This window comes from Felis catus, chromosome A1 (genome assembly GCF_018350175.1).
Source record: "Felis catus isolate Fca126 chromosome A1, F.catus_Fca126_mat1.0, whole genome shotgun sequence".
NCBI lineage: Eukaryota > Metazoa > Chordata > Mammalia > Carnivora > Felidae > Felis > Felis catus.
In genome coordinates this window covers 187,889,882-187,913,376 of record NC_058368.1, presented here as the reverse complement: position 1 = coordinate 187,913,376, position 23,495 = coordinate 187,889,882, and the positions used below count along the sequence as shown (strand labels likewise).

At 39.3% G+C, this 23,495-nt stretch overlaps 1 protein-coding gene across 4 annotated transcripts in view; it reads left to right on the top strand.

Annotated features, from left to right (window-relative positions):
• The window catches only part of TTC1 (tetratricopeptide repeat domain 1), a 47,247-nt gene that overhangs the window by 5,631 nt on the left and 18,121 nt on the right, over positions 1-23,495 (top strand). For all 4 annotated transcript variants that reach the window (XM_006927944.5, XM_003981316.6, XM_045036141.1 and 1 more), the window contains exons 3-4: positions 20,857-20,917; positions 22,573-22,685. In XM_006927944.5, coding sequence (XP_006928006.1) covers positions 20,857-20,917; positions 22,573-22,685 — 174 coding nt within the window. The remainder of the gene's footprint in view (positions 1-20,856; positions 20,918-22,572; positions 22,686-23,495) is intronic.

The following is a 23,495-nucleotide window of genomic DNA, read 5'->3' as shown; positions in this document are numbered from 1 at the left end:
ACCAAAGTACTCAGCTAGTTTTGTTTTGTTCTTTTTTTTTTTTTTTTTTTTTTTAATGTTTATACTTTTGAGAAAGACAGAGCACGAGCAGGGGAGGGCAGAGAGGGAGGGACACACGGAATCCGAAGCAGACTCCAGGCTCAGAGCTGTCAGCACAGAGCCCGGCACAGGGCTCAAATCCCCAAACCATAAGATCATGACCTGAGCTGAAGTCAGACGCCTAACTGACTGAGCCACCCAAGGGCTTCTGTTTTGTTTTGTTCTTTGATCCTAGGTATCTAATTCTTGTCTTCATAGAACATTAAAGAAAATCTGTGTTTTGCTGTCAGCAGAAATGAATGTGTTCACACTAAAATATAAGTTACTAACCTTCATTATATAACAAAACTAAACAGTGGGGGAAATTTGGAGGGACTTAACAATGGAAGTTACTTCATTTGATTTTATAAATATTAAAATATTTGGGTATCTCTTAAGCTTAATGATGATACAAATTTCTATGCTGTTCACTCAGTTCAACCTCATTTGAAAGTATTTAAATCAGAGTGCATTTAAATATTTATTTTCGTTATTTGGTTCATAGACACTTGAGTTTTCTTCTTACCCCCTTTTTCTTAGGAAAAGAACCTCAAGCAATTAGCAAATTCTAAATCCTATTGATGAAAAGTTGGGCTTTCTATGATGTAATAAGAGATATGAGATATCTATTTATGGCTGGGTAGGACCAGAAATGCACTTTTGCAGAATGTTTAAACCTGTTTGCTATAATATGGGACAGAAACAGGTATCCTTCGTCTGTCTAGCACTGGTTAAAGTTTTTCTCAGGAAGTCTTTCATATTATAACTGTTCACTATCTTTTTCTTATAGCATCATCATTTTCCTTTTTGTGGAGTGAAAATTGGAGTAGGTACTAAATATATTAAGGGTAATCCTCCAGAAATGCACTAAGAGATGTTTTAGTCACAACTTCCATTTGGTTTTGGAAGTTGTTAACATAGCATAATCGATGTTTTTAAATCAAACAAACTGATGGGGCACCTGGATGACTCAGTCGGTTGAGCATCCAACTTCAGCTCAGGTCATGATCTCGCGGTCTGTGAGTTTGAGCCCCACGTCGGGGTCTGTGCTGACAGCTCAGAGCTTGGAGCCTGCTTCAGATTCTGTCTCCCTCTCTCTCTGCCCCTCCCCCGCTCATGCTCTGTTTCTCACTCTGTCAAAAATAAATAAACATTAAAAAATAAATAAACTGAGTATAACTACGATTTGTACTTGAAACTTATGTTTTGGCATTTGAATAAAACAAAAGTACTCAATGAAAAAAAAATTTAAACAAAAGGGTTCAGAGAGCTTCTGAATTGGGTGAACATGTAGAGGTGCAAGGAGGGTGACATACTCAGCATGGAAGCTCAGTGCCCCTTCCTGCATACCGTCTCTTCTGTCTGCCTGTGCCCAGAGTTAGTCTTTTTTTTTTTTTAATTTTTTTTAATGTTTATTTATTTTTGAAGGGGAGAGAGACAGAGCATGAGCAGGGGAGAGGCAGAGAGAGGAGGGAGACAGAGAATTCAAAGCAGGCTCCAGGCTGTGAGCTGTCAGCACAGAGACCGATGTAGGGCTTGAACTCATGAGCCGTGAGATCATGACCTGAGCCAAAGTTGGACGCTTAACCGACTGAGCCACCCAGGGGCCTCAGAGTTACACTCTTTAGAATAAAACAGTAATCTAGTAAGTGAACTGTTTTCTTGAGTTCTGGGAGTCTCTTTAGCAAATTAATTGCAGCTGAGGAGGAAGTCATGGGAACTTCCAGTTTATAGCCCAGGGGTCAAAAGCAGAGGTGACAACCTTGACTGGCAGTTGGCATCTGAAGTAGGGGTGGGGTTGGGAGCAAGTCCTTAATTTGTGGGATCTGATGCGTCTCCAGGTGGAGTGTGTCCAAAGTGAGTGAAAACGCAGGGCAGCATCTGGTGTCTGCTGTAGAGTTGGAGTTGTTGGTGCAGGGGAAACTCCCACACGTCTGGTCACAGAAGTGTTCAGTGTGTTGGCAGGAGAGGAGACACGCAAGAGGTGTTTTCCCTTTACAGCAGGTTATAGAATAGTCCATGATGATTCCTTTTGAGTTAAAAACCTGTGTAAAAATGTGTTCAGACGTGAAAGTTTGGAAAGATACAGGGTGTGATTATTGGGAAATTTTCATTTATGTTTAATATACTTTTTTGAAGTATAGTTGACATACAGAGTTCTATTAGGTTTAGGTGGACAACACAGTGATTTAACAGTTCCACACATTACTCAGTTCTTGCCATGGTAGTGCTTACTGGTAAGTCTGTCAGCATACAAAGTTATTACGGTATTATTGACTGTATTCCCTATGCTGTGCTTTTCATCCCTGTGACTTATTTTATAACTGGAAGTTTGAACCTCTTAATCCCCTTCACCTGTTTTATTCTCTACTTTTTTTTTTATACGGTAAGTGCACATCACATTTATAATCAACAACACAAGTAATTCCATTTTGAGAATATAAATAAAAATTGATTCTTTACCACCAGCATGGACTTTTTACCAGAGCACAGAAAGCTGACCTTTGAGGATTTGGAAAGAAATGCTATTATAGGATCTGTGTATGTTTCTCTTCAGGTAGAATCAAGTATCAATAGCTAAAGCCTGTTATTCAAGCTGACTTGACTTGCCCTGTGGCTGAGAAGATAATCCAGGCTCAATTGGAGTTCCAGTTCTCAGCAGAACTCCTAAATCAGTAATGGAGAAGGGGAGGGAGAGGAGGCAAAAACAAAAACAAGAGTAATGGAGGAAGAAGGCAGCTAAGATTTTTAAAAACAGGCAAAATCTTTTAAGGAAAGCACTGCGTGTGTGTGTGTGTGTGTGTGTGTGTTTCAGCAGTATATCTTAAGTATTTGTGAAAACCTAAATGTTTACATGACTATCCAGAGGAATGGGATTTTAGCACACATTTGAGATGTACTGGAACTGTGAAGCAAATAAGTGCTTCTCAAAGGTGTGGCTGATGTAAAGGACAAATCTGGTAGCAGATGAGAATTGTTGCTATGATATTATGATACAAAGATGCTTTATAGTATCAGAACCTATAGAACATACTGCATAGGGCTGATCCTGTGAGAAAATCACCTTTTATGGGCTACTTGTCACAGTGGAGTTTAGTCGTATGTAAATTCCCTAGATAATTCTTATGCGCTCACTGAAGTTTGAAGACCACTGTCTTAAGGCCTTGCACATCATCTTCCTTCACTCAATAGCTGTTGAATAAATACTATGATTATCTCTACCGTGAAGGTCAGTAATTGATCTTACGAGTTACAGAGAGTTTATCTCATTCATTTATTTATTCCAGAAATGCTTGGATTTCTTCCACATGCCACGAATTGTTTGAAGCCCTTAGGGATACAGTGGTAAACAGGATGAGAGGGTTTCTCTTCTCTCCTAGCTGCTATATGCTAGTTGGGAGGTATAAAAAATTTTTAAGATGAAGTGATGTAGGGGTGGGGCTGGAAGGATGGGGAGGACTACTTTAGATTGGCTGGTCAGGAAAAGCCTTCTCTGGAGAGGTTGTAGATCAGCAAAGACTTGGAGGGAAAAAGTCAAATGTGTGACAATCAGAGAGGGAAATGTTCCATGCAATGGGGCAAAGTAGTATACAGCATGATTTCTTAGCTTCAGCTACTGGGTGGATGGTGATTCCATTTACAAATATGGAGAAGATGGAGGGACTTAGAGTTCATTAGGGCTCTAGTGATGTAATTCTTGCTATAAATGAAAAGTTTATTTGTAAGCCAAAGTGCAGAGGTAGTTACTTTAATGGGTTGGCTCCCTCCTACCAGTTGTTTGCCCATGGTATTCATTTGTAAATAGATATACCCATAGATCCATTTAAGTACAGAAGTCTGTGTTTGGTAAATGTGGACTCAGAGCACAAGATTTCTGGGATTTTAAAGTGTATTTTGAGAGGAAGAGAAAGAGAGTGAGCGAGAGAGCTCTTGGGGGATGGGGGTGGGGCAGAGAGAGAATACGAAGCAGGCTCCATACTGCCTGACATGGGGCTTGAACTCACAAACCAGGAGATCATGACCTGAGCTGAAACCAAGAGTCGGGTGCTTAACCGACTGAGCCACCCAGGCACCCCAAGATTTCTGGGATTTTAAAACATTTTCCTTAGGCTCTGAAGACATGAAGGATTATTCTTCAAGACTTTATCTCTAGCCAGAGACCATTATTGAAGTATTGTTTGGAACAGAAGTTCTTCATCAGTTGTTTCCCTCTCATTTTTCCTTAATCTCACAGTACTTAATCCTTTTGATTTCCATGTTTCTGCCTTCTCATTGCATTATTTTCATAATTGTTATCAATGGTGCTGTAGCAGTGGGTCTGTTTGCAGGGAACATTCTTCTGGTTGCTTCCAGAAAGTTTTCAGTAACTTTTCTATAGTGGCCTGCATATTCTGTTAACCTTATGACAAAACTCTTTCTGATTTGTTTTTTCCTTTTTAATGGGCATCCTTTTGAATTAAGGTTGCCATATTTATTAATTTCTTAAAGTTTACTAGTATTGGATTTAACGAACACTGTTAACAAATGATTAAATAAAATCCTAGAATTTAAGAATTGGAAAGACCTTAGATTTCTGATCCTGAGTTTAAGTCAGGGGAAATAACTTTTCCAAAATTTTTACTCCTAAAACATTTGGAAGTTAGTGGGATAATTTTAGATTGTTTGCTGATGAAACAGTTAAAGTGGCATTCAGCGTTCCTTGTGTTTATTAAGGAAGATCACTTTGTGTAGATCAATGGTTCTCAAACTGTATAGTGCCTAAGAGTCACAGGAAATTTATTAATCATGCAAAGCCCTGAGAAGTGTGTGATAGCACAGACTTGTGAGGTGGCAGCCAGGAATCTGCTTTAACAAACATCTCCAGGTCATTTTGTTATAGGTAGAACTGTGGTCACTCTTTGGGAGACAGAAAGCCAGATTGACAAATATGACCAAGCTTCGAAAACGCAAGTATAACCAGTATACTGACTGCATCTCACATCAGAAGAGTTGACTCATGGGATGTTTTTCTTTTATCTTCCTCTTTGCTCAGGTTCTATAAAAGGTTTGTTGGGCTGAATTTAAACAGTACTAAAATAAGGAAATTTATTTCTATTAAATTGAATTTTGGGAAATAGAACTTTCTGAACTAAGAAACAAGGAAATATTTCCAAGATTAGTTCCTTATAGGTCAGTCATCTATCCTGAGAAAGATAAGACTTAGTGAGAGGTCAGATTCTCACTATAGCTCAAATCCAGAGAACCTCCCTCCAGACTCCCTAGAAGACTTCTAAAAGTAACTTGTGGAAAAAACAAGTATGTCTGTATGTGTGAAGCAAATGATGTCTGATTTCAAAGAAAACAAAACTGAAGCTGGTCTTTCTTTTTAATGATGAAGGAATTCCCTTCCGGATCATTTGTAGGATGGGTGTCTCCAGTCCTTTCAATGTGTAGTTGTTCCACCCCACCTAGATAAGACTGAAGCAGCAATGGTACTTGTGCCTCCATTTTCCAACCCTTTAGTAAGTGTGTGGTTCTTTAACCTTCTCTTTGACCATTATGTGATCTTTGAACACAGTGCTTGACTTAAAAGTTTATTTTATAGCAATTACTTTACAAAACTGCAGGGGGAAGCAGAGACCTGCTGACAGATTTACAATATGGAAATTAACCTGCTGGTGTGAATCTCTTGATTTTCTCCTTGTTATCTATTAAATCTATGATCATTGCAGGATCGTTAAATGAATTTTTTTAATGTATTTAATGCAAGTTTTTTATCATTTAATGATAGAAGGAGTATACATTTATAAGCTCCAAATTGTTTCTTTTGTATTCACTGATCTTAAGAATAGGGAATATTCCTAGCTAGCACTGAAAAGGTGGTGGTTTCATGATTAATAAGGGAATTAAGGAGCACCTTCTGACATTTGCCAGTTTACACCAAAATTAAAGTTGTATCAACTTAAATTCTCTAGGATTTGAGTTACAGTTGGAACGCTATTCCTCACACTGAGATTAAAGAGGAATTCACCTGTATCTTCTTCCAATACTTACATGGTTTCACTTTTTATATTTAGATCTCCAGTCTACTTGGAGTTTGCTCTTGTGTAAGATGCAACATATATTCTAGTTTTGTCTTTTTCCAAATGACTACCAAGTTGTCCCAGCACCATTTTTAAAAGTCTACTCTTGCCTCAATGATTTGATTAAATTTTAATATCAACTCAGACTGAGTTTGTATTTTTTTTTCCAAATGCTCCTCTTCCACCTGTTAAATTATCAGTTAAAACCTAACTTAGTTTATAGTGGTATCATTAATCAAAGTAACCACATTTAGACATGGGTTAGATCACTGTTGAAAGATCTCAGTAGCAATGAAATTTTTTTTTAATTTTTTTAATGTTTATTTATTTTTGGGAGAGAGAGAGAGCAGGGGAGTGGTAGAGAGAGAGGGAGACACAGAATCCAAAGCAGGCTCCAGGCTCTTAGCTGTGAGCACAGAGCCCGACGCGGGGCTCGAACCCACGAACCATGAGATCATGACCTGAGCTGAAGTCAGACGCTTCATGGACTGAGCCACCCGGGCGCCCCTCAGTGGTGATGAAATTTAAAAATAACTGCAGAGCAGCACCTGGGTGGCTCAGTCTGTGAACTGTCTGACTTGATTTTTGGCTCAGGTCATGATCTCATGATCATGAGATCGAGCCCTGTGTCGGGCTCCATGATGGGCGTGGAGCCTGCTTAAGATTCTCTCTCTCCTTCTCCCTCTGCTCCTCCCCACCTCAAAAAATAAGAAATAACTAGATAATTGATTAGTTTAAAAGTATAGAATGTTTGTTGGGATCATGTTTTGCAATATAATACTTCAAAGTTGTTTTGTCTTTAAGAAAATACAGTTCTCTCTATTCTGTGAAATTCTTTTACCCTATAATCCAAGAACATTGTTCCCTGGAAAATAGAACAAAATAAGATCCTAGCATACCTATATTTGTGAAGGCAAAGAATAGATTTTAAACATTTGCAAACTGAATTAGTCTGTCTGCAAAGAACTCATTTTGCTAATTCAGTGGAAAATGGCCTTGGGTTACCTATAGAAAAACAACTGAAGATCTGTGGTGCGAGTCCCTGATTCAGTGAGGTAAAGGTTTATTGTTTGTTTGTTTGTTTATTTATTTATTTTTAATGTTTGTTTATTTTGAAAGAGAGCACATGCCTATGAGCAGGGGTGGGGCAGAGAGAGGAGAGAGAGAACTCCCAAGCTGACTCCTGCTGTCAATGTGGAACCTGTCACTGGGCCCAAATTCATGAACCATTACATCGTGGCCTGATCCAGAATCAAGAGTCAGATGCTCAACCAACAGCCACCTAGGTGCCCAGTAAAGGTTTATTTTTAACATAGTTCTCAAAACAACTAGAAGTGAGTTCTCTGGGACTGGATGACATGTTCTAAAGCACTGTCATCCTCTTTACAAGTGTCTTAATTCTTGATAGCAAGGGGATTAAAAATATTTTAAAATTTAAATTTAATTTTTAAAAATTAAAATTAGTGCCTTTTATGTTAGATAATTTTTTAGTGTACCGTTGTAATATTTCTAATATTTAAACTGTTTCTTAGCTAAATTTATTTAGTGGTTGCTGTATAGATTTATATTATGCATCCTATTAGAGTCTAGTTTAGTTTAATACTTGGTAATTCCAGTAAAATATAGAAATTTTGCTTCAGGATAACTGTTTCTTCTTCCTTGGTGCCACCATTGTCATATACATTATATCAATTATATGTTGTAAACTCATCCACAAAGTATTGTAATTAGTCTTTTTTGTCTTTTAAAGAAATTGAGAAAATAATGTATTTATAGAACCATTTCTAAATTTTTTTAACGTTTATTTTTAAGAGAGAGCACAAGCAGGGGAGGGGCAGAGAGAGAGGGAGACACAGAACAGAATCCAAAGCAGGCTCCAGGCTGTGAACTGTCAGCACAGAGCCCAACATGGGGCTCGAACTCACAGACTGTGAGATCATGACCTGAGCCAAAGTTGGAAGCGTAACTGACTCAGCCAGCCACCCGGTCTCCCTATAGAACCATTTCTAAAGCTTTTCATTTCTCCATGTCGATTTGAGTTACCGTCTGGTATCATTTCCTTCCAGTCCAAAGGATTTCCTTTCGTATGTCTTGTAAGGGAGATTTGGTAGCACTATTTCTGTCTTTATCTGTGAATGTCTTTATTTTGCCTTCATTTTGAGGTACGGTCTTGCTGCATATCTAATTCTTGGTTGACAGTTTTTTTCTTTCAACATTTTGAGTATGTCATCACACTGATTTCTTTGGCAAGAAATCAGATAATAATAATACTGTTGTTCTGAGCCTGATAAGTTGTTTTCCTTCTGTTCATTCAGATTTTCTCTTTGTCTTTCAACATTTTGACTCTGGTGGTTCTAGATACGGATTTATGTACTTGGGGTTCATTGAGCTGCTTGGATCTTTAGATTAACATTTTTCATCAACATTTTGAAGATTTCAGCCATTATTTCTTCAACTATTTCTTCTGTCCCCTTTCTGGGACTCTCAACACATATATTGTGAGGGCTCTTCATTTTTCACCATCTTTTTTCTGCTCTCAGTTCTTCAGATTGGGTGTCTATTGCTCTACCTTGAATTTTATTTAATTTTCATGCCAGTTCAAATCTCCTTTCTATGAATTTTTCATTTCAGTTATTGGACTTTTCAATTTTTTCCTTTTAAATAATTTTTCTCCTTTTGTCATGGTTCTCTTTTTTTATTTTTTTTATATTTTATTTTTTTATTTTATTTTATTTTATATTTTATTTTAAATATATGAAATTTATTGTCAAATTGGTTTCCATACAACACCCAGTGCTCATCCCAAAAGGTGCCTTCCTCAATACCTATCACCCACCCTCCTGTCCCTCCCACCCCCCATCAACCCTCAGTTTGTTCTCAGGTTTTAAGAGTCTCTTATGCTTTGGCTCTCTCCCACTCTAACCTCTTTTTTTTTTTTTTTTTTTTTCCTTCCCTTCCCCATGGGTTTCTGTTAAGTTTCTCAGGATCCACATAAGAGTGAAAACATATGGTGTCTGTCTTTCTCTGTATTGCTTATTTCTCTTAGCATCACACTTTCCAGTTCCATCCACGTTGCTACAAAGGGCCATACTTCATTCTTTCTCATTGCCACATAGTACTCCATTGTGTATATAAACCACAATTTTTTTTATCCATTCATCAGTTGATGAACATTTAGGCTCTTTCCATAGTTTGGCTATTGTTGAGAGTGCTGCTATAAACATTGGGGTACAAGTGCCCCTATGCATCAGTACTCCTGTATCCCTTGGGTAAATTCCTAGCAGTGCTATTGCTGGGTCATAGGGTAGATGTATTTTTAATTTTCTGAGGAACCTCCACACTTTTCCAGAGCAGCTGCACCAGTTTGCATTCCCACCAACAGTGCAAGAGGGTTCCTGTTTCTCCACATCCTCTCCAGCACCTATAGTCTCCTGATTTGTTCATTTTGGCCACTCTGACTGGCGTGAGGTGATATCTGAGTGTGGTTTTGATTTGTATTTCCCTGATGAGGAGCGACGTTGAGCATCTCTTCATGTGACTGTTGGCCATATGGATGTCTTCTTTAGAGAAGTGTCTATTCATGTTTTCTGCCCATTTCTTCACTGGTTTATTTGTTTTTCGAGTGTGGAGTTTGGTGAGCTCTTTATAGATTTTGGATACTAGCCTTTTGTCCGATATGTTATTTGCAAATATCTTTTCCCATTCCGTTGGTTGCCTTTTAGTTTTGTTGGTTGTTTCCTTTGCTGTGTAGAAGCTTTTTATCTTCATAAGGTCCCAGTAGTTCATTTTTGCTTTTAATTCCCTTGCCTTTGGGGATGTGTCAAGTAAGAAATTGCTATGGCTGAGGTCAGAGAGGTCTTTTCCTGCTTTCTCCTCTAGGGTTTTGATGGTTTCCTGTCTCACATTCAGGTCCTTTATCCATTTTGAGTTTATTTTTGTGAATGGTGTGAGAAAGTGGTCTAGTTTCAATCTTCTGCATGTTGCTGTCCAGTTCTCCCATTTGTTAAAGAGACTGTCTTTTTTCCATTGGCTGTTCTTTCCTGCTTTGTCAAAGATGAGTTGGCCATACATTTGTGGGTCTAGTTCTGGGGTTTCTATTCTATTCCATTGGTCTATGTGTCTGTTTTTGTGCTAATGGTTCTCTTTTTTTAATCATTGTCATGCTTTCATTTAAGTCTTTAAACACAATTTTCTTTAGTTCTTTGAACATGTTTATAGCTGCTTTCAAGTCTTTGCTAGATCTAAAATCGGTGATATTCAGATATTTCTGTTTACTGCTCTTTTTGTTTTGTTTTTTTTTCCTGGTTGTGGGTCAAATTTTTCTGTCTCTTTGTATACCTTACAATTTTTTGTTAAAACTGGACGTTTTTTTTTTTTTAATTTTTTTTCAACATTTATTTATTTTTGGGACAGAGAGAGACAGAGCATGAACGGGGGAGGGGCAGAGAGAGAGGGAGACACAGAATCGGAAACAGGCTCCAGGCTCCCAGCCATCAGCCCAGAGCCCGACGCGGGGCTCGAACTCACGGACCATGAGATCGTGACCTGGCTGAAGTCGGACGCTTAACTGACTGCGCCACCCAGGCGCCCCAAAACTGGACGTTTTAAGTAGGGATGTAACAGCTCTGGATTCTGTCCTCTACCACCACCTTCCCTGCTTGCATTATTTTTCCTGTTGCTTTTTTGCAACTGTTGCTTTTTACCTAGTCTCAAGCTGTACAGTCCATTTCTCCTGGTGTCTGTGTGGCCACTGACAGCTCAGCTGCGTTTTGTTTTTGTCCTTTTCTTGCTGATATTTTGAAGTATGGCTTTCTTGGGGTTGCTCTTGTTTCTGTACAGCTTAGTGGTCAGCCGGTAACTGGTCAGAGATTATGTTCAAACAGCTCAAACCAACAAGGCTTCCACCTACTGATCTGTGTGTGGATTTAGAAGTGTATTACAATTTTAGGGAATTTTCAGGTCAGCCCAGCTGGACCCTCTTGTGTCTCCTCAGCATAGGTGCACAGGTTCCTGATAGGACAAGCGTGCATGAATAGCTTTGGTCCTCTTCATTGCTACCAGGCTTGCGCACCATCTCCAGTCCATTAGGGCTACAGGGAGAGCTTATCAGGTACCTCTGTGACTGCCTCTTCTGTCTCCCTGTTACATTTCTGCTTGGTCCATGGGTCCCTTATTTGCCCAGATTAGTAGGACCCCTGACTTTCCCTGTTTGCTTACCACTCAGATTGCTGCTTATTTCTGACAGTACCACTGGGCATGGATTATTTCACCTCCGGTTTGAATCAGCTCAGACTCCTCAAGCAGTGGTGCTGCTGGTTCTTCATGGCCTTCCTTGCTCTATTAGAACTACGGTGTCAAATGATGGGAGGAAGAAGGGGAGCAGGTCCTTGCAAGGAAGCCACAGATTTCACGGCTGTTTTCTGAAGTTCAGTAGTTTTTCACGAGTGTTACTCACTTTGCTGTAAGCTTTTAGTCAATTTTTAGGACACTGAAACTGCTGGTGTTAATCATTTTATCCAATTTATAGTTATTTTTTACGTTTGCCACATCAGAAGTCCCATCCAGTATTGAGTTTTGATCTGTTCAAATATTTATACATTAAAATTAAACCAGAAAGGATGAGGAAAAAATTAAGCCTTAAAATGGATTACAAATAGAATGAAATTAATGTGATCAAATTGATCACATAGAAAAGATAATTCCAGTAACTTCAAGCACAGTACTCTGGCTGTTTACCCTTAGTAGGATATATTTTAAAGTTACAAAGAACTGCAATGAGGGGTGCCTGGGTGGCTCAGTAGGTTCAGCATGCAAGTCTTGATTTCTTTCGTGGTTGTGAGATCGAGCCCTGTGTCAGGCTCTGCGCTGAGCTCGGAGCCTGTTTGGGATTCTCTCTCTCCCTCTCTGCCCCTTCCCTGCTTGTGCACGTGCTCTTTCTTTCTCCTCTAAGATAAAAAATTAATTTAAAAAATTGTTTTAAAGAACTACAATGAAATCTTGAACTTTACATAGTAGGTTCATCATAGGTACTGATATTCATATAGTAACTTCAGAACTTTTCTGTTAATTTTAGGATAGAGCAAATGAGTATATTGCTGTTACTGGGAACCAGAGTTTTCAGTGTGGGAGAAAGTGAGGAAGAATCTGGTGGTGTTCACTTGTCTGACTGCATACAAGATTTCATGTTTATGTATTCTTTGACTTGTGGCATTTTTGTTTTTTTATTTTTTAAAGTTGTATCTCCTGGATTTCTTACTGAGAGGACCTAAAAACAATGACTTGCTAGTAACAGGGAACGTACTAGCATCCAGATCTTGGTTTCTAAATACCATTCCCCATCAAAAGGATCCAGGACTCCTTGGAAAAATGGCTGATTCCAAGGCTGGAGCAGGCGTAGTACAAAGTATCATATCTGGAACACGGTATGCACTGGCAGCGAAGTCCACCCATAGGAACCCCTGGAAGTGAGCTGGGAGATTTAGGAGCCTGGTCTAAATCCTGGAGCCCCTTGGGAGGAAAGGTGCAATCAGCCAAGGGCCTGGACAGGGGCCCCTCTTGCCTTGGTCTGAAGGCTGCACAATGTTGTATTACCCATTGAAGCATTAAGTAACATTCCAAACATTCTGCAGTGTTTGTACACATATGTATTATATAGTTATAATTATATAGTTATGTAATATATACCAAATTAGAGGTGACAAGGTACAGTGCAGTCACAGAAAGGTCACACAGGGAAGGAAGTGAAAGGTGGCTCTGGGGAGGACATACGGTTTGTGTGACTTTGAAAACCCGGAAAATTTTGTTTTTGGGAAAACAGTTGGGAAGAAAATACGGAAGAGAAACAAGTGCATTCCAAGGTGGGGATGCATATACAAAGGAATGGAATGAAGGATAAAAGATAAGCGTGGTAGGTGTTGAGAGACAGTGAAGAGATCAGACTGTCTAAAGGAAGGACTTGTGTTGGGTGGTAATGAGAGGTAAGGTGGAGTAGATGGGAATACAAGTTTGATGTAGTTTAAAAAAAATAGAAAACCAAGAGATATCTGATCTTGATTTTCTTACCTGTAAAATGGGTCATTTAATACTTTCATGCTCACATCTGAGAATTGCCCTGCAAAAAGCAAATGAGCTAATGTATGTGACTACAGATTTTAAGAAGTAACGTGCTATATCCTGATACAAGTTATATTAAATTTTGAACACCAGTCTGAAAAGTTTGCAGTTGGGGTAATAACTGCTGAAATAAACTCCATTCATCACGAGCATTATCTCTTTGGGGTTTTCCTTGACAGCTCCTTTGATGATTTACAATGCAGAATAATGTCACTGTTTCTTCCTGAGTTTTCCATGATGGGGAGGAGTACTGAGTAAAGAGCTCTGTAAAATTTCTTTGCATTGTTATGGAAATAAAATTCTAGAGCAGATATTTCTCTGTGAAGCCTCTGGAATGTGTTAAAAGACCTTGTGGAAGGGCACCTACCTGGCTGGCTCAGTCAGTAGAGTATGCAACTCTTGGTCTCTGGGGTCATGAATGTAAGCCCCACATTGGATATAAAGTTTACTTTAAGGGACCCCTGGGTGGTTCGGTTAGTTAAGCGTCCAACTTCAGTTAGGTGGTGATCTCACATTTTGTGAGTTCGATCCCCTCCGCTTTGGGCTCTGCACTGATAGTTCAGAGCCGGGAACCTGCTTTGGATTCTGTCTGTCTCGCTGTCTGTCTCGCTGTCTCTCTCTCAAAAAAAAAAAAAAAAAAAAAAAAGGACATTGTAGAGACATATGACAGGGCTCCTAACCACATTATACGTTATACCAGAACCTGGAACAATTTGAACCTGATAATGCTGCTGAATGTCAACACCACCAGCTCATTTATGTGTGTATGTTCTTGGCATTTAGCATGCTAAATAAGACTCATGATACAATCTGTGCTTGGATTCCAGTAATATTACACAGTATGCGTGCCGTCTTTTGGAGAAAGAGAATGTTCTGGCAGCAGCATAAACCCTAGTCTTTGTACTGGGATCAAGATAGTCCCTTGGCACAGCTGGGAGTAGTGCAGCTTTCTCCTAAATGTACTATTTTTAGCTGTTTCCAAGGAGATATTCAGCATGATAGTGATAATTGCATTAATCCTCAATTTACACAATCTGTGGAAACAGCAGCTCTTTTCCAGTGTTTACTACTTAATGGGTCACTGAGTTGTGATTTGTCAGCTGAAAAAATAAAATGCCTTCCTTTGAATAATTGGCTTCAGAAATATGATCTGGATCTCTTCCCTCTGCCAGTTCAACCTTTAGTCCTGGTTACAGAGACACTGAGCATAGCATAATGTTTAAACTTGTGGAATCACTATGTTGTACACCTGAAACTTAATGTAACATTGTGTGTTAGCTACACTCAAGTAAAAAAATATAGTTTGAAAAAAGACACTGTGAGCTTTTCCCAGACTGCCTGCTCAGGCTGGCCATCATCATTATTTCCTTCTGGTATACCTTGGATCTAAGTTTTGCCTACTGGTATGTCAGTCAGTGTTCTAAATTTACCAAAGAGTGATTAAACTCTTAACATACGCACGCGTGCGAGTGCACACACACGCACACACACAACACCCCACACGAGTCTGATCTGGCAGTCTGAGTGATTCATCTGTGTTCATAAAACATTCCTGATGAGTTTGCAATGGAGAACAGATTATAGCTTACAAAGTAGCTTGAAATTAGAGTTAAAACAGAGACTGAAAGTTCAGAATGGATATTAAACTCTAGTAACTTGATGAGTTGTTCTTCTCTAAAGAATTTTTGTTTTTGCAATAGCCTTTTAAAATATATTAAAGACCTTTAGGACCTGTGATGCATTTATTCATATGATTATGTAATTTTCTCTTTTAACTTATTAATATGCTACCTTACATTAATATGTATTCTAATGTCAAACTTTTCACCGTTAGAACCTAATTGGCCAATTATGCATTTTGTGTGTATGAATTAAAAACCGACCATGAATTTGCTATTATTTATAGGGCTGTAATTTTACCTTAATTAAAATTGTTTTATAATCTTTTTTTCATACCCCCTTCACTCATGTCTCCCACCCCCTAACCCCACCTCTGGCAATTGCCAATCTATTCTCTGTTTCTATGAGCTTGGGATTTTTTTGTGTTTTATTGTTTAGGTTCCACATATAAGAAAAATCATATTTATCTTTTCCTTCATTTAGGGTAATGCCCTCGAGATCAATTTATGTTATTGCAAATGGCAAGATTCCATCTTTTTATGGCTGAATAATATTCAGTTGTGTGTATATATACATCACAATTTCTTTTTCTTCTTGTTTTTTTGTTTGTTTTGTTTTTACTAGGCAAAGAACTTTATTAACCTTGTTTCAAACTTTATCCCCAGGCTTCTTCAGCTTAATTCACTGCAAAGAATGAATTGCATATAAGCAAAAACTAAAAAGAGCTGCATTGTCCCAGAGGCTTGGGCTTAAAAATATTAGAGATCCATGAACAGAATTTTAAAAAGCAGTCATAAAATAGCAGCTCCCAGTAACTTCTTCAAGTTTTATCTTCTCCAGAAGCTGACTCAGTTCAGTTCGCTTCATTCTTGGAAGCTTCATCAAAAACTTTCCACAGGATCTGGAACTTCATCCTCCTCCTCCTCTCTGGTAGCTAGTGGTTCTTCTCCATCCGCAGATCGTGCGGGCAAAGCTTTAGCCCGTCTCTTCTTAAACTAGTCAGACCATCTGCACCGCGCTGGTTTAAGATCCTGGGGAGCATTTCTGTCAGCTCCTTTGTCTCAGCATGCCCTGTGATGTTGAAAAGTGTTCACTGCCAAGAATGGCTGGACTTTAGGGTTGTTAAAGTGGATCACTATACCTCGGTTTGTGAATGTATTCGCTTCTTCAATACCAGAGATAATGTTTACCCCCAACTTCTTTAAGGAGAACTGAAGTTTTTTATCATGTCGCCATTCCGTGATCCCCCTTCTTTCAGTGAGCTGCACACTCTGCTTGCAGTTTGGCAAGTTTACCCTGGTTCGTGATAGTTTCTTTCATCTTTTGGGGGCAGAAATGGAACCGAGCAGGGGACTAGGGTTAGCGCTCAGGGAGTCTTGGGCAGAGCAGCTGAGCTAAGGTGGTCATACGTGGGGGTGCAAGGTGGTAGCTAGAAGGAGGCTGGAATGAGGCCCAATCCACAATTTATCCCTTCATCCATTGACTGACACTTAGGTTTCTGTATCTTGGCTATTGTAAGTAATGCTGCAGTGAGCATAAGGGTGCATGTATCTCTTCAAGTTAGTGCTTTCATTTTCTTTGGCTAAATACCCCGAAGTGGAATATGGGTCCTATGGTAATTCCTGGGTCATATGGTAATTCCATTTTTATTTTTTTAAGGAAACTCCATACAATTTTCCATAGTGATTGTGCCAATTTACATTCCCACCAACAGTGCATAAGGGTTCTTTTCTCCACATCCTTAACATTTGTTTCTTGTTTTTGTTTTTGTTTTTGTTTTTTAAGTAATAACCATTCTAGCAAGTGTGTTATTTCTTTGTGGTTTTTATTTGCATTTCCCTGATGATTAATGATGTTGAACATCTTTTCATGTACTTATTGGCCATCTGTATGTCTTTGGAAAAAAGTCTGTTCACATCTTCTGCCCATTTTTTAATCTGATGGGTTTTTTTGCTATTAAGTTGTATGAGTTGTTTATATAGTTTGGATATTAACCCTTTATTAGATATATGATTTGCCAACATTTTCTCCCATTCAGTAGGTTGCCTTTTCATTTTGTTCATGGTTTCCTTTGCTGAGCAGAAGATTTTTCAGTTTGATATAGCCCCACTTGTTTATTTTTGCCTTTTTTGCCTTTGCTTTTGGTGTCAGATTCAGAAAATCATCAGCAAGATCTATGTCAAGGAACTTACTGCCTGTATGCTCTTCTAGAAATTTTTTATGGTTTCAGGTGTTACATTAAAGTCTTAATCCATTGTGAGTTAATTTTTGTGTAGACTGTGAGACAGTGGTCCAGTTTCATTCTTTCACAATGTGGCTGTCCAGTTTTCCCAACACCATCTATCGAAGAGACTGTCCTTTCCCCATTGTATATTCTTGGCTCTTTTGTCATAAATTAATTGACTGCATATGCATGCATTTATTTCTTGCCTCTGTTTTCCATTGATCTATGCGTCAGTTTTTATGCTAATACCATACTATTTTAATTAGTATAGCTTTGTAATATAGCTTGAAATCGGACCATGATGCCTCCAGCTTTGTTCTTCTTTGTCAGGGTTGCTTTGGCTCTTCAGGGTTGAAATAACTTTTTTTGAGTACAGTTGACACACTATGTTACATTAGTTTCAGGTGTACAACATAGTGATCCACCAAGTTTATACATTATGCTATCTATGTTCACCACAATTATAGCTACCATCTGTCTCCATATATTGCTATTATAATATCATTGACTATGTTCCTTATGCTGTGCCTTTTAATCCTGTGACTTATTCATTCCATAACTGGAAGCCTGTATTTCCCTCTGCCCTTGACCTGTTTTGCCCAACCCCCTACACCCCTCCTCACTGGTAGCTGCCAGTTCTCTGTATTTATAGGTCTGATTCTGCTTTTTGTTTGTTGATTCATTTGTTTTTGTTTAAGTTCCACTTATGACTGAAATCATATGGTATTTGTCTTCCTCTGTCTGACTTATACCACTTAGCATAATACCTGCTAGGTCCATCCATATTGTCTCAAATGGCACTATTTCATCCTTTTTATGGCTGCATAATATTCCACTGTGTATATATAACATATCTTCCTTATCTATTCATTTAGGTTGCTTCCATATCATGGCTGTTTTTTGAAAACCTCCACACTGGCTGTACCAGTTTACATTCCCACCAACAGTGTACAAGGGTTCCTTTTCTTCACATGTTATTTCTTATCTTTTTGATTTTAGCCATTCTAGCAGGTGTAAGATGATGTCTCGTTTTGATTTACATTTCCCTGATGATTAGTAATGTTGAGCATCTTTTATGTGCCTGTTGGCCATCTGTATGTCTTCTTGAAAAGACTTTTAGCCGAACTTGTTATGGAGTTTTCTTTGCTTCCAGCATCCAACTCCCCTTCCTAGCTGGAAGAATTCTTCTGCATTGTAGTCTTGTTCAGGGGTCTTACCCCGTGTTCCTCATTCCATTCTCTGACAGCCAAGGCATGTGAGCTATGCTTGGCTTATTGGATGCTCCTAAGCAAGACTTTGAATTTCGATTGAGGCAAAGAAAAGGAAATAGTTAGGATTTATTTGCTCCTATTACAGCCCTTCCACTAAAAGACAGTTAGGGAAGCCTAACTGAGCCTGGGTGGCTCAGACAGTTAAGCGTCTGGCTCTTGCTTTTGGCTCGGGTCATGGTCTTGTGGTTCGTGGGTTCAGGCCCACATCAGGCCCTGTGCTGATGATGTGGAGCCTGCTTGGGATTCTTTCTCTCACTCTCGCTCTGTGCTCCCCCCCCCCCCCCCCCCCCCGGAAAATAAATAAATAAATAAATAAATAAATAAATAAATAAATAAATAAATAAATAAATAAAAAGGCAGTTAATGCATTCTTGCTTCTTGACTTAACAGAGCTGCCTTGAATCGTGCCCATTTTCTAAGCCTGTGTTTTTAGGCCTCCCAGTGATTCTGTGAGTACCAGTATCTTTCCAGTGAATCTTCCCTCTTTAAAATTTTTTTACCTGGGGCGCCTGGGTGGCTTAGTTGGTTGAGCGTCCGACTTCAGCTCAGGTCATGATCTCACATTCTGTGAGTTCGAGCCCCGCATCAGGCTCTGTGCTGACAGCTCAGAACCTGGAGCCCACTTCAGATTCTGTGTCACCCCCTCTCTCTACCCCTGCCCCCTGCTCATGCTCTGTCTCTCTCTCAAAAATAAATAGAAACATTAAAATTTTTTTTTACCTAAGATAGTCTTTTTTGCTTGCATCCATAAATTGTGATACCATAGAGAACATTACGACCTCTCTCCTAGGTAATACTAGGTAACAAAGTGTGACCATATTCTTATATTTTGATTCCCATCACCATCACCCATATTATTTTCTTGTATTCCCTTAGAATAGCCCTGTTCCAGATATGTTATATTTTAGAATGAATTATTGTGTCTGTCGTATATCTGACACATAGTAGATACCATAAAAATGAGATTGATTTTATACTCACCTTTTAGTTTCTTTACTGAGCTTCATCATCTAGAGTATAATAATGCATTTGGGAAGCACCCTGGTCTCAACAGTGTATTTACAAATCTATAGACATATTTTTACTTTGGTTCCTAATCTTTTTTTATATATACATTTTTTAAAGCAGTATGTATGTATGTATGTATGTATGTATGTATGTATTTATTGTGAGGGCCGGGGGGGAATGAGAGAGAATGGGTATCCCAAGCAGGCTTCACGCTGCAGCACACAGCCCAACACGTGGCTCCATCTCATGAACCGTGAGATCATGACCTGCGACGAAATACAGAGCTAGACGCTTAACTGACTGAGCCAGCCAGGCGCCCCTCTTTGGTTCCTAATCTGAAGAGTCCTAGTTGTTTAGGCTCCATGCTTTTCCTGTGCATGAAATAAGCTGCTAACTGTATTTCCTCCCTTTGAAGTTTTTATTTAGTCGGGAGCTCTCGTCATGATCCTAGAGTCATGGGTTCAAGCTCTGTGTCAGGCTTTGTGCTGAGCAGAGAGCCTGCTTAAGGTTCTTTCTCTCTCTCCCTCTGCCCCTCTCCCTCACTTGCATGTGTGCGCGCTCTCTCTCTCTCTCTCTCTCTCTCTCTCAAGCTCTTTCAGAAGGTGGCAGGCAGGCACTTCTGCCAACTCTGCTTGTGCCGACCGTATTGCTAAGATGTTTAGGTCTGGAAGCAAACCACATGGGGATAGCATGTGCATCTTTGCAGAATAACATTCACTCTGCCTTTGAGTATGATGGGTGCTTGGCCATCTGTGTGAATTTCTGAGTTGTTAGAAGCAGCTCAGGAACTAAAGATTTATTTATCTCAGTTTCTTCAGACTTCCTTGTGTTATCCTGTTAACAGAGTATTGCCCTGACCCTACAGATGGGGTTTGTTCCCTGTAACACACTCTACCAGCATTCTGTAGGTCATCTTTATTATGTAAACCACACTTGTAGTTCAGTATATATTAAATAACTTATTTTACAGAAAAGTAATAGCTCGTATTGTGCCCTTATTTACCAGGCAGTGTATTGGGTGCTTTATGCACCTTATCACTTTAATCCGTACAACTATAAAGCCTCATTTTTTAGAGGAAGAAACTAAGGCTTAGAAGGATCGGGAACTTGTCCAAAATACATTTAACAAGTAGCAGATTCAGAATTTGAATTTGCAGAGGTGTGCATGCCAGTGGGTATGTTGTTTAGTTTTATTTTGAGTAAAGAGAAATTAAATGATACCTAAATTACTATTCCATGCAAAATATTTAAACACCAGAAACCCAGGTTTTGTGTTTTAAACATCAAGAATGCAATTGATGATTTGCCAGATGGTCAGGTGTTTCTCTGTATCTGTTTGAGATTTAGATAAAACTGACCCAGTTCTCAAAAGTCAAGCTGAAAAAACAAAATCAGTTACTTCCTGTTAAAAGCCTAATGAAAACTAACCTTTTTGCTCACTTACAACATTGTGAGAAATGATGTAATTGATCTCTTGCAGAAGAGAAGAGAAGAGAGCACTAGACTAAAGGAGGAGGGGAACGCGCAGTTTAAGAAAGGAGGTAAGGTCGGGTGCCTGGGTGGCTCAGTCGGTTAAGCATCTGACTCTTGGTTTTGGTTCAGATCGTGATCTCACAGTTCATGGGATTGAGCCCTGTGTTGGGCTCTGCACTGACAGCACAGAGCTTCCTTCGGATTTTCTCAACCCCCTCCCTCTTTCTCCTTTTCAAAATAAATAATAAACATTTAAAAAAAAAAAAAGAAAGAAAGGAGGTAAGGCACCGATGTCTAATCATTTGCGTCCTCATTCTGTTTTAGAGTGTGAAGAAACACCAGAGAACATTTGGGAACAACTAGCAGACCTAAACTACTAACAATACAGTGTTGCTTCCCAGCACCTTGAAATTTTGTTTTTCACCAGGCCCAGATCATTCTCACCTGATGGTGATCAATTACCACATGTCTCTTGGCACAGGCATACTTTTTCTTTTCTGTAATCCACTGTAGATCTAAAAGTTAGGAGGGCAGACTCTTCAAGTGATGCATTGGAAAACTATCCTGCAAAGTTAAAAGGCTGCTGCCTTCATTAATGTAAAAACAGGATCCCTGTTCCTCAATTGTAATGATGCTGTAAAAACTGGCCCCGTGGTTCCAGTGTGGCCTAGGGAAGTATTTTGCTTGTACTTTGGCTGGTCTTTCATGTGCCCTTTTCTTTGGCTGCCTTAAGTAGAGAGATGTTCTCCATTTCCTTCTGCATTTTTTACATTTGCTTAGGAATAACTTGGGTTCATTCGGATATTTTGGGGGAACTATGTGATCTTACAGTAGTATTCTATCACATATGTAAAATGTGTATGCTTTAGAAAACTAGGAGTAGTAACATTTTCCTCTCTAGTTATTTTTTTTTTTTAATTTTTTTTTTCAACGTTTATTTATTTTTGGGACAGAGAGAGACAGAGCATGAACAGGGGAGGGGCAGAGAGAGAGGGAGACACAGAATTGGAAACAGGCTCCAGGCTCTGAGCCATCAGCCCAGAGCCTGATGCGGGGCTCGAACTCACGGACTGCGAGATCGTGACCTGGCTGAAGTCGGACGCTTAACCGACTGCGCCACCCAGGCGCCCCCTCTCTAGTTATTTTTAAAGTTAATTTTTTTTCTTTCTGTTTAGTCATCACTTTTTTTTTTCTAAGAGAACTAATGTTTCTAATTTTGAAAGCATATCTCTTTGTATTTTAGTGTTAAATATTTCCAACCTGAGAAAGGAGTGAACAGGCAGTTTTCTTTTAGTGCCCTGACCATGTAATTCTGTGCATAGCAGTGAATAAATAAATTTATCACCATTTTCTCTTTAGGTCTTTAGTCAACCACTGATTTTTACATTGTTGCTTTTAGCTCCATAAAATATGTCTCCAAGCATTTCAGAGAAGCAGTTTTGGCTGGTGACTCCATAAAAGCATAATATCTTTAATGAAAATACATACAGAGAATTTTTTTTTTATCTTAAGCCATTAATCCCAACTTTAGTCTCTTTCATCTGTCCAGTTCTCTAATCCCCTTTCAACATTCCTTACTAAATGGGTAAGCCAAATGAAAGTTAAACATACAAAACATTCTGTTTGAGACTTTTGTGAATGGAAAGCTATGCATTCTGAGATACTATGGCATACAATAATAGCAGGGACAAAATCTTAATGACCTCTTTTACCTTATCTTCAGATTATATAGAAGCTGAGAGTTCTTACAGTCAAGCCCTTCAGATGTGCCCATCCTGCTTCCAGAAAGACAGGTCTATTCTGTTTTCAAATAGAGCCGCTGCAAGGATGAAACAGGTATGTGTTTTTAACCCTTTTTTTTCTTTTTTCTTTTTAAAAGTTTTTATTTATTTTGGGAGGGAGAGCATATGCACACAAGGATGGGGCAGAGAGAAGGAAAGAGAATGCCAAGCAGGCACTGCACTATCAGTGTGGAGCCCGACCCAGCATGGGGCTCGAACTCAGGAACCATGAGATCATGACCTGAATCGAGATAAAGAGTTGGACACTTAACCAACTGAGCCACCCAGCTGCCCCCTGACCATTTCTTTTTAAGAAGTACATGAACTTGCAGTGTTTCATAGGGTAGCTTTTGTTCCGAAACTAGCATGGGGGCTACAACTCTTGATCTCAGGGTTGTGAGTTCGAACCCCGCCTTGGATGTAGAGATTACTTAAAAATAAAATCTTTAAAAAAAAAAAAAACAAAAAACGAGCAACTAGCACAGGGGCTTAAAGTTGCCTCCCTTGTCCTGCCCATGTATTTCCCTGATGTAAAGGGCACAGGGAAGATAGAAAAGTATCTGGGAGTGCCTGGGAGGCTCAGTCAGTTGAGCATCCGACTCTTGATTTCGGTTCAGGTCATGATCTCATGGTCATGGGATCGAGCCACGTGTCCAGCTCTATGCTTAGCATGGAGCCTGCTTGGGATTCTCTCTCCCCCTTTCTCTCTGCCCCTCCCCTGCTCCCATGTGTTCGTTCATTCATTCTCTCTCTCTCTCTCTCTCTCTCTCTCTCTCTCTCTCTCTCTCTCTCTCTCCCCCCCCCCCCCCCCTCTCCCTCTCTCTCAAAATAAATGTTTTTGTTTGTTTGTTTAAAGGAAAAAACT